This window comes from Gymnodraco acuticeps, unplaced genomic scaffold (assembly GCF_902827175.1).
Source record: "Gymnodraco acuticeps unplaced genomic scaffold, fGymAcu1.1, whole genome shotgun sequence".
Classification (NCBI taxonomy): Eukaryota; Metazoa; Chordata; class Actinopteri; order Perciformes; family Bathydraconidae; genus Gymnodraco; species Gymnodraco acuticeps.
The window spans coordinates 221,030-236,240 of NW_022991621.1; the positions used below are offsets into that span (position 1 = coordinate 221,030).

The 15,211-nt window shown below is 41.8% G+C and overlaps 1 protein-coding gene across 1 annotated transcript in view; it reads left to right on the plus strand.

Annotated features, from left to right (window-relative positions):
• The first annotated feature begins 1,371 nt into the window (after window positions 1-1,371).
• zfr2 (zinc finger RNA binding protein 2) overlaps window positions 1,372-15,211 on the plus strand; it is a 50,394-nt gene continuing 36,554 nt past the window's right edge. Inside the window, 5 exon segments of the mRNA XM_034198075.1 lie at window positions 1,372-1,508; window positions 8,445-8,697; window positions 9,212-9,329; window positions 12,444-12,665; window positions 14,525-14,856. Of these exon segments, the coding sequence (XP_034053966.1) occupies window positions 1,456-1,508; window positions 8,445-8,697; window positions 9,212-9,329; window positions 12,444-12,665; window positions 14,525-14,856 (978 nt within the window). The 5' untranslated portion in view covers window positions 1,372-1,455.

The following is a 15,211-nucleotide window of genomic DNA, read 5'->3' on the forward strand; positions in this document are numbered from 1 at the left end:
GAGAAATTAATTCATGCTAAAATGTCTCCGTAAATAATCTGAAATGATAGACTCACTCACACTGCATTTTTTGTGCAGTATTTTTGTTTTGATCTGACTCACAGACACATGTTTGACTGACGCAGTTCCGGTGTAGCATTGAGAGTCCTCCCCAACAGCAGCAGGAGAGGGGGGAACCATCTTGACGGTCAGTGTCGGGGGCTTCTCTGCTGTCTGCCTGTTAGATGTTGTGTGTAATAATAATAATAATAATAATAATAATAGTTATCAAGCGCTTTATCAGCTGCTCAAAAACGCTTTACAGAGGTAAAACAACAAGATACAAAGTCAAATAAACAACATTTATCACAAGGACACAGCATTAATCACACATTAAAACGTGTGAAGATTGAAAAAGACAATACAATCACATTATAGGCAATCCAAATGACAACGTGACTTTATATGAAGACTGTACAACCACCACGGGCCCTGGTAGACCACCACACAATACAGAATATTACAATCCTGTGCAGTAACCCTGATATGTGCAATTTACACTCTTTTGCATTCTGCTACTTCACTCAGCATTAATCACTGGTATTTGCAATACATACATTATATGCTATCAGCGTTTTAAATGCTGTTACTTCTAACCATGGATGTGTACTTATTAGTCTTCATTTTTTATTTGTATGCCTTTATCTGCACTGTCACTTTTCTTGTAACGAGTCACTCACAGTTTATTTTTATTTTTTATTATTATTCAATAACAATACAAAAATGAAAAAGTATGGAGTCAGTCAGCCCATATCTTTGTATGAATTCATGTATATCCACCCAGATCACATCACACATTCTCTGCTTTTCTCATTTATTGATTGATTGTCGTGTTTGTCGGACTTTTGTTTGTGTTTTGTGTAACTTGTACGGCGACCTTGAGACGCTTGAAAGGCGCCTTTATTAATCAAATGTATTATTATTATTATATGATATTTCCCTAAAATTAATGGTAACTGTACAACAAATCAGCGTCCTTCCCTGTTTCATAAATGATTTTAAGTCCTTTTTTCTGTCCCTTAGAAAAATACAATCTTGTAACCTGTCTATAAAGAATATTTACAATGACATTTCCAATTTTTTTTTAATTGTAAGTAAGCTTAATGCCTCTTAAATGCGTTTTTATTTCCCCCCTAGCTCCTATTGGATGTATTATTTATGTTTTTTTTCTTATTGTGATTTTTCTTTGCACTTATGTTGATAACTTGATGATATCCTCACCGAGCTTTTGTATGTTCTAAATATGTTCAATGCGAAATAATAATAACATTTAAAAAAAAGACTGACGCAGTTCCGTTGTTTCAGAGCGTCCTCGTCAACGGCTGCACGAGAGGGGGGGGAACTATCTTGCCGGTCAGTCTCTTCCTTATGTCTTTGCCTGTCTGCCCGTTACTGTAGTGTACTGGAGATGCCAAGATGGCTGCAAGCAATTACTTCGGCTTCACACATGGTGCCGGTCCGCAGTACAGGTAAATACAGGTGATGGAGTTCGGTGTCAGTGTGTGCTTTGACTCACATCTATCAGCTCGTGCTCTGAGTCACGTCTGTCTGCGCGTGCTGTGCAACGGTCGGCGGTTGGTACCGTTGGGTACTCAGCTAGCTTCACCTGCTAGTTCTGTTAGCTCACGTTAGCAGGCCGACACTGCTGGCTTTAGGTGATAAAACCTAAGTATGGCCATCTTTATTTACCCTTTTAACCAGTTTAAAATAGCTTAAAGATGAACAATAAGGCAGTTATGGTGAATGTCACGCAGCTGATTTGGCTAACGGAGCCGGTTGCAGCTGTGACGAGATATCTTGGCCGGATTAAAGAGGGCTAAACCTGGTTTAGCTGCCCTGAAGGCAGAGGTGGAAAGTAACTAAGTACTTGTACTCAAGTACTGTACTTAAGTACATTTATGAAGTACTAGTGCTTTACTTGAGTATCTCAATGTTTTGCTACTTTGTACTTCTACTCCCATACAGTTCAGAGGTAGATATTGTACTTTTACTCCATTACATGTATTCAATACCCTTCACAGATGTGGATGAATAATGTGAAATCGAATCAAGTGTTAAATCAGACTTTAGTTCCACCTGGAGTAAATCCACCAGCTACCCTGCAGTATACAAAGTCATTCAAACTAGCTGCACCTTTACCAGCTTTGAGAACACTTTCATGATCAATCATTATAAAACATATCATATATATTATTCTGAAATGGACCAATCTGCACAACGACTACTTTTACTGTCGGTACTTTAACTATATTTTGATGAGAATACTTTTCTACTTTCACTTGAGGAACATTTTGAATGCAGGACTTTTACTGTAACAGAGTATTCCTACACTCTGGTACTTTTACTCAAGTACAATATCTGAGTACTTCTACTTTTACTCAAGTACAATATCTGAGTACTTCTTTCACCTCTGCAAACAATGCACGTTTTGTTTTATATTAACAAGCTCCCACAAATGAACATTTAAAATAGATTCTAGGTAGAAAATAAAGAAAACTCCAGCAGCATGAATTGATGTTTGCCAAGTTTGTGGTACAGGTAAATCATGTCGGCTGTCAGTTTGACAGGTATATTAAATATAATTAACACATCATGTAATCATCATTCATTGTGGTTAGTCATTGCTGTTTTGTCTTCTTAACGGCACTCAAAACAAACTAAACCTGAAAACCAGATGTTGCCCTAAATTACAGAGAGCTAATGTAATTATTTTCTCTGTACTTACCTTTTTATATAAATGCTCTTTTCCAGTATTTATTCCTGTTACCTATGTGAAAGTAGTAATGACACAGAAGTATTATCCTCAAAATATCAACAAGTGAAAGTACTCATTATGCAGAATGGCTCATTTCACAATCATAGTTTAATGACTGCATTATGTTGCAGCTTTAATGTCGGGGCATGGTTTAATTACTTAAAATACTGCTGGGTATCTTAACCTATAATACTGTTTAAGTAGAAATGTCAAACAAACGTTTATGAAACTTCTCCACATATTAACACAACTTTAGGATTTTTAAAGTAAAAAAAAGCTAAAGGTGGCTAATGTTGGCTTATAAAGGAACTACAGCACGGTCACATGACTTCACGTCACCACCGCTAAGCTAAAGGAGGCTAATGTTGGGCTATAAAGGAACTACAGCATGGTCACATGACTTCACGTCATCACCGCTAAGCTAAAGGAGGCTAATGTTGGCTTATAAAGGAACTACAGCACGGTCACATGACTTCACGTCACCACCGCTAAGCTAAAGGTGGCTAATGTTGGGTTATAAAGGAACTACAGCACGGTCACATGACTTCACGTCACCACCGCTAAGCTAAAGGATGCTAATGTTGGGCTATAAAGGAACTACAGCACGGTCACATGACTTCACGTCACCACCGCTAAGCTAAAGGATGCTAATGTTGGGCTATAAAGGAACTACAGCACGGTCACATGACTTCACGTCACCACCGCTAAGCTAAAGGATGCTAATGTTGGGCTATAAAAGAACTACAGCACGGTCACATGACTTCACGTCACCACCGCTAAGCTAAAGGTTGCTAATGTTGGGCTATAAAGGAACTACAGCACGGTCACATGACTTCACGTCACCACCGCTAAGCTAAAGGATGCTAATGTTGGGCTATAAAGGAACTACAGCACGGTCACATGACTTCACGTCACCACCGCTAAGCTAAAGGATGCTAATGTCGGGCTATAAAGGAACTACAGCACGGTCACATGACTTCACGTCACCACCGCTAAGCTAAAGGTGGCTAATGTTGGGCTATAAAGGAACTACATCACGGTCACATGACTTCACGTCACCACCGCTAAGCTAAAGGTGGCTGGCTAATGTTGGGCTATAAAGGAACTACAGCACGGTCACATGACTTCCCGTCACCACCGCTAAGCTAAAGGTGGCTAATGTCGGGCTATAAAGGAACTACAGCACGGTCACATGACTTCATGTCACCACGCTAAGCTAAAGGAGGCTAATGTTGGGCTATAAAGGAACTACAGCAAGGTCACATGACTTCACGTCACCACCGCTAAGCTTAATGTGGCTATGTTGGTATTTACTGACGTACTTTTTGTCGTAGAACAAAACCTTAAAATCTTTTCAGCTTGTGTTAAGCACAGACATTAATTGATACTTCTAACCCTCCCAAAAAAAAGCTGTGTTCGATTCGAGGGAACCGGAAATTGTAAAACAATAACTAATTTCCGGGTTTTAGGATTCAATCCCTCACTGCTCTATTGTGCTCAGCAGGACTAAGACAACAGGATCCAGAGTAGTGTTGTTTGTAAAGAGGTCCTTAAAGCAGTTTTAAAGTATATCTTAAAGGTGGGGTAGGTAATTTTGGAGAAACCAGCTAGAATTTGAAAATACACGGCCGGAAAAAATCTGCCACTTCCTCACAGAGCCCCTCCTCCAACACACACGAACGCGCACATGACCAATGAGGGCACGAGATAAGTTTGTGCCCAGATGGAAGGCTGACAGGCAGGTAGGCCATCCAGTTACTTTAGCCGGCTCAGATGATTGGTCGTGCTTTTTACAGCGCCACGGCTTCCAGAGGTGACTTTTTTTAATGGATTTTTTGTCAAAGCTCTTTAGATATTCATTGCTATCGGGATGTTAAGAGCATTCCATGGAATATAACAAAAAGTGTATCTCGAGCCCGTTTCTCAAACTTACCTACCCCACCTTTAAATATCATAGTTCATATAAAAATAGAATGAGATATGAAACTGTCTTGTTATCTGAACATGGACTTGTAGGAATTTATTTAAACATTTGTTTGACTTTATTCTTTTATTTTCACCCTGGAAATGGGTGTATGTATATGTGTGTGTGTGTGTATATATATATATATATATATATATATATATATATATATATATAGGATTGTGTTCATCTGTGTAAGTATTTAATTACAGAATTATCTTTTTTTTCTTTATCCTGCAACTGGATGACTAACAGGAGGGCGACCTCTGTATACACTTTCTGCCCTCCTGCTTCTACTCATTCAAATATCTACTGTTTATTTGTAGATATTTACTAAAGCCTTCAAATGAGCCTAATTTAGGCCTGTTATATATTATGAGTGATATATATTATACACACTGCTCTGCTTTCTGCACGGACCTCAGCAGCTGCTCTCACTGCAAACATGCAGTTAATAAAATCAAAAAAAGTAGCCTAACATCCAGGGGAGATGTAATTAGTGAGTAAACAAACGGTAAAGTGCAGAACGTTTGGTTCACATTTGATCATCTTAAAATAACTTATAATCACAACGGGAACAGTTTGCAGAGCGGTGCTTCGTTGAGATCAGACCGGCGGTGCGTCACGCCTCTTTTAAACATCACTGTTGCCTGAAATACATCTCCGGAGGATACATCAGTGTATCCTAGGTCAGTGGTTCTCAACTGGTGGGTCGCGGACCCGTTTCAAGTGGGTCGCAGATGTGTGAGTGAAGAAAAAAATAAATTGAAAAAAAATATATATACATTTTTTTTTTTTTTTTGGGGGGGGGAAAAGTCCAACTTTTATTTTGAAGGCCCGATTTTCTAACGCTGTGCATGCAGTAGGCGTTGGACTGGAAGTACCGGAGACTAGGGCTGAACGATATACCGTGTCATGGCGATAACCGCGGTATGCGCATGCGCGGTATTCACACCGCAGGGACGTGCGGTTTTATTCATTTAAAAAAAAAAATGCTAACGCACTTTAGCACAAAATTCAAAATAAAGATACCCTTATTACTTATCGAAACTGCACATACAATATATCCGATGAAAGCTGAGACTCCACAGATTATTTAAGTATAGTATCTAAGCGATCCGATCTCGCAACAGGGGAAGCAAACACAGACATCACAACACGTACCTTTTACGGAGCTTTTACGGGAGATCGTCTCACCGTAGCTGTCAATCTGATCAAAAGACGTGTTCAATGGCATTAAAACGAGAAAGAAAAAACGCGGCTGAATCGGTTGATCCATAGGTTGATAATGTATCTGTGGCTTTGAAGCAATTGTTTATAATCCATAATTCCATTTTTATGTAAAAATCGGATCACAAAAGTTAGCTGCTAATGGTAGCCACCTTGGTGGTATGCAGCTTCCGGTTTTGGCTACGCGTCACTCTCACTCCTTATTTGTTCATGTGTTGGTGTGTGTAGAACTTCCCCTGATATTTGACCTTTTTAGACAGATTTAGCACAAAAAACCCTCTTTTGGGGCCATTTGGGTGGATTTTCCATATCTCTGGCCCACCTTGCTGGATTTTGACATGTGACATCTCTTTCTGACCGTCAGAGCCAATGGAATCGAGGGGAAATCACACAGTCCTTATTTGGTAATGTGTGTGTGAGAGACTTCCGCATAGCCAAGACCGGAAGCAGCAGCCACTCTGGTGGCTACCATTAGCAGCTAACTTTTGCTCTGCGATATTTACATAAAAATGGAATTATGGATTATAAATTAAATCATTTTTTTATACAGAGACGTTAAAAACCTATGGATTAACCGATTCAGCCGCATTTTTTTCTTTCTCGTTTTAATGCCATTGAACACGTCTTTTGATCAGATTGACAGCTACGGTGAGACATCTCCCCTCGAAGCTACGTAAAGGTACGTGTTGTGATGTCTGTGTTTGCTTCCCCTGTCCGAGTTCAGATCACTCAGTGATGATACTATATACCTAAATAATCTGTGGAGTCTCAGCTTTAATCGGATATCTTGTAAGTGCAGCTACGATAAGTAATAAGGGTACTTTTATCTTGAGTTCTGTGCCAAAGTGCGTTAGCATTTTTCGCTCGGGTCATTTAGATGCTTCTTATGAGACTTGTGTTTTGTTTTGGTATAAAATAGTTTGTATCGTCAGTTAGCTGAGATTATTTCCGTTAATCTGGTATAACACATTAATAGGTTCTTAAATATTACGATCCCCTGAGACACAGTATCGTGAAAAAAAAAAAAGTAAAGTACCCGCCGGGACTTTGGGGTTTAACAGGTTAAAAAAAACGCGATATATACCGCAGGGGGGGGAAAACCGCGATGTCAGTTTTTTTCAATACCGTGCAGCCCTACCGGAGACCATGAACGGTTTTGAAAACTTCTGTCACGTAGTGATCATCTTCTCAATAAAATATCTTTGCTGATGTTTTTTTCGAGTCTTCTGGCCAATCAGAATCAAGATTGTTGCCGGAAGTCCCCATGGAGAATAACTTTGCAGTAGAACTACTCTTTATACATCCATGTGTACAACTTCAGATAACAATGAACACATAATCAAATATGACCCCCAGTTTGATGATTGACAGGTCACAGAACAATGGGGGCTATCTACCCTTACCCACAATTTAAAGTCATTCACACAGACTATCTCCTCTTTGCTCTTCTCTCTGTGAGGAGCAGCAAGATGTCAGAACAAAGTGAAAATACAAACAATGGCATCAAATATTATTAATATGTCGGGTAGTAATAGATTTATTTATTTTCTCCTCAGAGTACCAGAATGCGTAGTTTATATGTTAGTATTTTTATAAATCTCCTGGGGGAGAATCCCCCAGACCCCCTGCTGGGGTTGGGTTTTCAGCACGTGTGCCTTTTTATGTTATACAGTTCAGCTTTGATTCCATCATCTCATTAAACCTTATTTAAAAGCATACTTTAGTTCTGTGAAGGGATATAAGGGAGATATGCACTGTACTTCACTTTCATTAATATTGTACGCTGAAAAGCGTAGATATTACAGCACGATTTTTTGTTGAATAGATTTAAGTGGTTCAAAATTTCGGGTCGCGATCTATTGACTAAGGAAAAAGTGGGTCCCGAGGCCTGACCAGTGGAGAACCACTGCCCTAGGTTATGTCTCCTCTCCTCTCTCCTCTACATCAGTGTATCCTCGGTTATAGCTCCTCCAGAGAGCCTCCTCTCCTCTCTCCTCTCTCCTCTACATCAGTGTATCCTCGGTTATAGCTCCTCCAGAGAGCCTCCTCTCCTCTCTCCTCTCTCCTCTACATCAGTGTATCCTCGGTTATAGCTCCTCCAGAGAGCCTCCTTTCCTCTCTCCTCTACATCAGTGTATCCTTGGTTATAGCTCCTCCAGAGAGCTTCCTCGATGCTCGATCCTCGATGTGCAGTTAGAGAAAACATTTTTTCCTTCAACATGGCGCGCTGACATCGATTTCCGGGTCACTACCGGAGCACCGGGGAGTCGAGGAGGCTAAAATTAGAGACATGAGAAACGGCTCATTGTAGAGGACATATATGCGTCGACTAAGAGGCGAGGGCCCGCTCATCACTGTTTCAATTTGTTTTTCTTTTTGGGATGTTTAAACTGTCTAATTGTTGAAATAGTAGAATAAAAAAATAAGTAATTTCTCTCCCTCTGTCCCCTCCCTCAGTACTCAGCCCCCCCCAGCGTACTCCCACCCCTCCCCGGCCTACAGCGTGCAGCAGCCCCCTGCTGTGGCTCATGCAGTGACGGCCTCCTACTCTCCGGCCCCGGTGCAGGCGGCCCGGCCGGTGGTCACGGCTCCGTACCCGACCTACCAGACCCACCAGGCCCCCCCCGAGTATGCCTACAGGCAGCCAGAGCCCCCTGCCCCCCCGCAGCCCACCACCACCCCGCAGACATACCAGGTCTACCCCGACACGGTCAGTGTCTTCCTGCTTCATTCCTTTATTTCTAGTCCTTTTAATTGTATTGTACAATGCCATGTCTTTTTATGCTGCTGCAACACAAACATTTCACAACTTGGGATCAATAAACTACTTCTTATCTTATCTCCTCAGTTTCTCATAGCATGATGTGCTCATATCAGATCTCACAGAAGCTTCTGTTTTGAAAGGGCTGCACAACTAATCCAAAATATATCCAAAGCGCATATTAAAAAGCAGTACAGTGCTTACATTTTCACTTGACCTTCTTGTGTTTATATACAATTATTTATCTGTTATGGCACATTATTATTTGACAAATTAAATATATATAATAATAAAAAATCTCTAGTTGCAGCCGTACTCTCTGAGATTGTCTTATTGTTCCATAACATCAGCATTTAAAGGACGCTTGAATTGTTCACTGAGTGGCTTTAATGCAGTAATCTGATATCTGTGCTGCAGCTATCTTCTTTAGTATTCTTCTCATCGTATTATCTGTGATCCCCAGCAGGACAACTACAGCTACGGGCGTCCTGCCGCCGTCACGACCTACGACAACAAGCAGTACTACCAGACGAGTATTCCTGCCGCTCAGAGGACGCACACAGACAACTACTACCAGACTGGTGAGTCACTTTGTCCTTTTTAATGTCAAGAGCACTCGTTTTCAAACTTTTGTTGGCCAAGGCACACCTATAATCATACCCTGGCAAAATACCGTCTATACAGTGGTTCTCAACTGGTGGGTCGCGACCTAAAAGTGGGTCGCGGACCCGTTTCGAGAGGGTCGCGACTGAGAGACCGGGAGAGTCCCTGACTGGTCTACATCCAACTCACAGGTTTATCATTGCTTTGAGAAAAAAGATTATTAATGTTCCCCTTTTTAGAAATGAAGATATGGTCATTTGTTCTGGAAATTTCATTTTCGAGCCTGAGACCTGGAAAACAGGCTCAGGGCTTAACAGGTTAATGCCTTTTGTGATTTAAAGGGAGCATTAAAAACATAGCTTATGTCTTAAGGCAGGGGGGTCAAACTCAATTTCATCACGGGCCACATCAGCATTATGGCTGCACTCAAAGGGCCGGTTGTAACTTTAAGACTATATAAAAATACATATACAAATATTTAACATATATAAAATAATGTATAATATCACATTATTGCCTCTGCATTGGATTATTATCGGATAGGGTAATAACTTCATAATTAACTACGTCTGAAAGCAGAAGTCTAGGGCAAATCATTGCAAGTCTCTTCAGTGAGAATGTTACAACATGATTTAAAAAGAAAAGCCACATTCTGGAAAAAAAATCTAATTCTGAGAAAAAAAGTCAACTTTGAGATGCATTGTGGGACATGTAGTTTATGGGCAACGTGTTTCTGTAAAGTAGCATGTAACCGTATAATAAACATATTATATTCTTTGCAAGCTCTTATGGGGCCACATGAAATGAAGTCGCGGGCCGGATTTGGCCCCCGGGCCTTGAGTTTGACACCCCTGTCTTAAGGTCTCGAGGTGTTTTTTTAAATTATTTGGTATTTCTCGCTCACCTGGTGGAGCTTTGGACGGATTTAGTGATGGTTTAACTACATCCACCTGCTCACCTGGTGGTTTTGCATGGACAGAGAGAGGGGGGTGAGTCAGGAAGCTAGACTTTCTGTTGACAGCAGTTTCTACTACGACTTTTATCGCCATTTTTAACCACAATCCCCATCGCATCGCACTCATGCAACTGGATTATAGTGTTTATTGTAGCCTGTGTTTGGAATAAATGGTCAAAGGATCACAAGGAGTGGAGCAGATTTGTTTGTCCGTGTCTAAGTGTGTTCTTCTCGTTTTTAGCCCCTTTTTTTGACTGCCTTAAGTTGCAATATTAAGCACAAGGCGTTGCTGAAATCTCAGTCATGTTGTTCAATCACGATTTTTGCTGCTTATAAACTAAATGAACATGATGGCATGTGAAATTGACATTTAAAATGCTCATAGAAAATGTGCACTGCATATCAAATCAAGCGCTCCGTGAACTGACACTCAGACAGGCTCATTTGAAACCCTAATTTCTACATTAACAGGATTGTAGCACAGCGGGGAATTAAAACGAGTGCAATAAAGTTGTTTCTTTAATTAAAATGAATGAGCAGTGGCGAGCCGTCAGGGCCTCTATGCCCTCTGCGAGGGCCTAAGATATTAAAAAAAACATTAAAAAAATTTTATTTAATTTTTTATATTTTTTTTAATATTTTTTTGTTGATGAGAGAGTAATGTCAAATGACAGTACAATTGACCAATCATATCTTCCCTCTAAATGGGCGGGCTTTATTTTCGCGGACTTTATGACAAGTTCCGCCCGCTGTGAGGTCTATGCAAGTGGTGCAGTGACGCGTCCTAAAACCCGGAAGTAAGCTGCGCTCGGATTCCCTCGACAGAAAGCAGTGAGATTTCTCCACAGGATTTTGGAAAATAGCTGGAAATAAGGTCTGTGGAAAACGAACCTGTTAGATAAATGCACGTTGTGTTCAGTCGGATAATATCCACATGTCTATCCCTACTTTTATTATTTTTGAATCATAAATCTAATCGATAGATTTATGATCGATAGATTTATGATTAGCATAAGTTCGTTCATGATGGCTCACTTCAGTGATAGTGATGACATCGTTGCGAAATTATTAATCGAGTCATTTTCAAGATTGAGTTACAATGATAAACTGGAGTGGCAAAGGATCAGCTGCATGACCCGCCATCAAGTGCTTCATCCAAAAGGACAGGAGGATGGACTTTGTGTTTCAGTGATTTGATCATCAAAGGTAGGCCTAAGTCATTTTCAATGCGGGCCGCCGTGCCGACTTAATTCATTTGTAATTGCTACTTGGCTGTGGGTGCCCTGTCATGATAGGTGTTTATATAAATGATGTTGTTTTGTGTGGTAGAGGGTCGCTGTCATTGATGCGTTTTGCACCCCGGACCACTGTTTTGATATTCCGCTGAAGTATACGCTGTGACGTAATAACTCTTCTTTTTTTTCTCGAGGGAGGGGGGGTCAAAGGGCCTAGGTATAAAAGTCACGGCTCGCCACTGTGAATGAGCAATCGTGATGTCAACATTGACGTGCTGCCCTGGCCTCCTCTGTACATTATATGACACACTTTAGAGAGGGAATAGATTATATATTAGGCCTGAATTCTTGTTTACAGTTAGAAGATGTAGTTTGTCTTAAATCTGTGGTTGTGTGGGATTTAATTGTTGTTGTTATCTTAAATATCAGATCTAATTAATCCCGACTGCTCAGTGTTGCCGGTGTGTTTGTGGGTCGTCTGTCCTCTGGTATTATTTCCCTGTATTCCCTCCTGCAGGCTGATATATGAGACACAGAATGTAAAATGTGTCCTGCTGCTCATTTGCTCTGAAATGAAGATACTTCCTGTGCTGCCAAAACTCTCTGACAGTCCCAGAGGAAGCATCGCATGGATCAGATCTCTGTTGCTCTCTAATGCCCTTCCTCTCCACCTTTAATGTTCAAGGAGCTTTATTCAGAATTAGAATCAGAATCAGTTCAATTTAGCAGCCAGGTATATATTGCACAGTTATTAATGGCATATATATTTATATTGCACATACTGTAGTTGGTGGTTAACAACAAGGAGTGTTATTGTGAGTGTGTGTTGCACAGCGTAGATATGCAATGAAAAGTCACAGACTCCTCCAACAATGCAACATAAATATATTCTCCCTCTCCAGTGGGAGTAAAGAGCGCCTACAGTCCGGCCCCCTCCTCGGTGTACAGCCAGCCGCCCCCTCCTCAAAGGCAGGTGACGGCCCTAAAGCCACTGGCCCCGTCGGTCTCTACCAGCTACAACATCTACCCCGTCTCCACCAGCGTGCAGCAGCCGCCCACCCCCATCTCCTCCTACACCCTGGGCTCCTCCTTCCCCTCCACTGTGGCCGCCACCACCTACTCAGGTAACTCCAGAGCACTCATCAGACCAGAGATCAGACCAGAGATCAGACCACAGATCAGACCACAGATCAGACCACAGATCAGACCACAGATCAGACCACAGATCAGACCAGAGATCAGACCACAGATCAGACCACAGATCAGACCAGAGATCAGACCACAGATCAGACCAGAGATCAGACCAGAGATCAGACCAGAGATCAGACCAGAGATCAGACCACAGATCAGACCACAGATCAGACCACAGATCAGACCACAGATCAGACCAGAGATCAGACCAGAGATCAGACCAGAGATCAGACCAGAGATCAGACCAGAGATCAGACCAGAGATCAGACCAGAGATCAGACCAGAGATCAGACCAGAGATCAGACCAGAGATCAGACCAGAGATCAGACCACAGATCAGACCACAGATCAGACCAGAGATCAGACCACAGATCAGACCACAGATCAGACCACAGATCAGACCACAGATCAGACCACAGATCAGACCACAGATCAGACCACAGATCAGACCACAGATCAGACCACAGATCAGACCAGAGATCAGACCAGAGATCAGACCACAGACCAGACCAGAGATCAGACCAGAGATCAGACCACAGACCAGAGATCAGACCAGAGATCAGACCAGAGATCAGACCAGAGATCAGACCAGAGATCAGACCAGAGATCAGACCAGAGATCAGACCAGAGATCAGACCACAGATCAGAGATCAGACCAGAGATCAGACCACAGATCAGACCAGAGATCAGACCAGAGATCAGACCACAGATCAGACCACAGATCAGACCACAGATCAGACCAGAGATCAGACCACAGATCAGACCACAGATCAGACCAGAGATCAGACCACAGATCAGACCAGAGATCAGACCAGAGATCAGACCACAGATCAGACCAGAGATCAGACCAGAGATCAGACCAGAGATCAGACCAGAGATCAGACCAGAGATCAGACCAGAGATCAGACCAGAGATCAGACCACAGATCAGACCAGAGATCAGACCAGAGATCAGACCACAGATCAGACCAGAGATCAGACCACAGATCAGACCACAGATCAGACCAGAGATCAGACCAGAGATCAGACCAGAGATCAGACCAGAGATCAGACCACAGATCAGACCACAGATCAGACCACAGATCAGACCACAGATCAGACCACAGATCAGACCAGAGATCAGACCAGAGATCAGACCAGAGATCAGACCAGAGATCAGATGAGCTTTAATTCTTCCTTGAGGAAACATTTGTGACCAACATGCTCCATATGCATACATTAGTAACATTCTATACTGAATTCTGATGAACTAGGGATGCATCGTCACATTTCTCAGCCGATGCCAATGTATTCTCTTTTGTCCCAGGGAAATGCGTATATATTATTTGTTAAATAGTATGAACTGTTTTCAGGCCTTGTACTATCTGTGAATCTGCACACATTCCATATAAAGCTCTTTACTTTGACCTGAAGTCTGATCATAATCATAGCAAATATTTAAAGACAAATGCATTCATTTAGTTCCTAATCATTTGTGTGTTTTATATAACTTACCACTGTACAGGAGAATGACAAATCAAAAGGATAACATTGCATTTCTGACGGTTAACAGTAATTGAAAACAGCTGCGAAATGAAAAACACAAAAGCTACAGCGTTGTTGTTGTTGGCAATGAAAATCTGAAGTCTCTGGCTCTAACAATGCAAAAGACGACATACTTACAACGACACGATACAAGAAAGTTGCAAGATAGGAACAAATCTATGACGAGTTAGGTCCTGTGAAGTAGAAATAATCCTGTAATAACGTATACACATGTACAGATCAGTGTATGCTTTTCTCCCTCCCTCTCAGGCATTAGCTACTCCAGCTATGACTCCAGCGGCTACACCTCCACCTCGACCCCCTCCTACTACCAGCCGGCCCAGCAGACGCTCTCCCAGCCGCAGCCCCCTCCCCAGCAGCAGCAGCAGCAGCCCCCCCTGCAGGCGCCTCACAAACAGCTGACCAGCTCTTCCTGGAGCAACTCGGGCAGCAACATGGTGACGGCTCCGACCGTCAACACCTACAAGAAGCCTCTGAACTACCACCTGAGCCAGAGCAAGCTGCAGAAGCCCAAAGGCCCGCCCAAGCAGCCCCAGCTCCACTACTGCGACATCTGCAAGATCAGCTGTGCAGGACCCCAGGTACCACATTACAGTATTAAGAAGACATACCTAGAATCTAGGGGTGTAACGGTTCACAAACATTTCGGTTCGGTACGTACCTCGGTTTTTGGGTCACGGTTCGTTTCGGTACGTTTGCAGTACAGCAGAATTTTTTTTCACAAAACATATATATATATATATTTTTTATTATTATTAAACTGTGAATAATGTATTCACTCAAATAAATACAAAATATAATAAAATAAACATTAAGGTGCAGCTTTTCGATGAACTGAAATAATCTGTATTTGAAACTGTACTGTACTAGCACCTAAGCAGCCAGTTTGACATTAGGACTTGCTTGTCATTCTATTTTCATGTTGTTCTAAAGAAA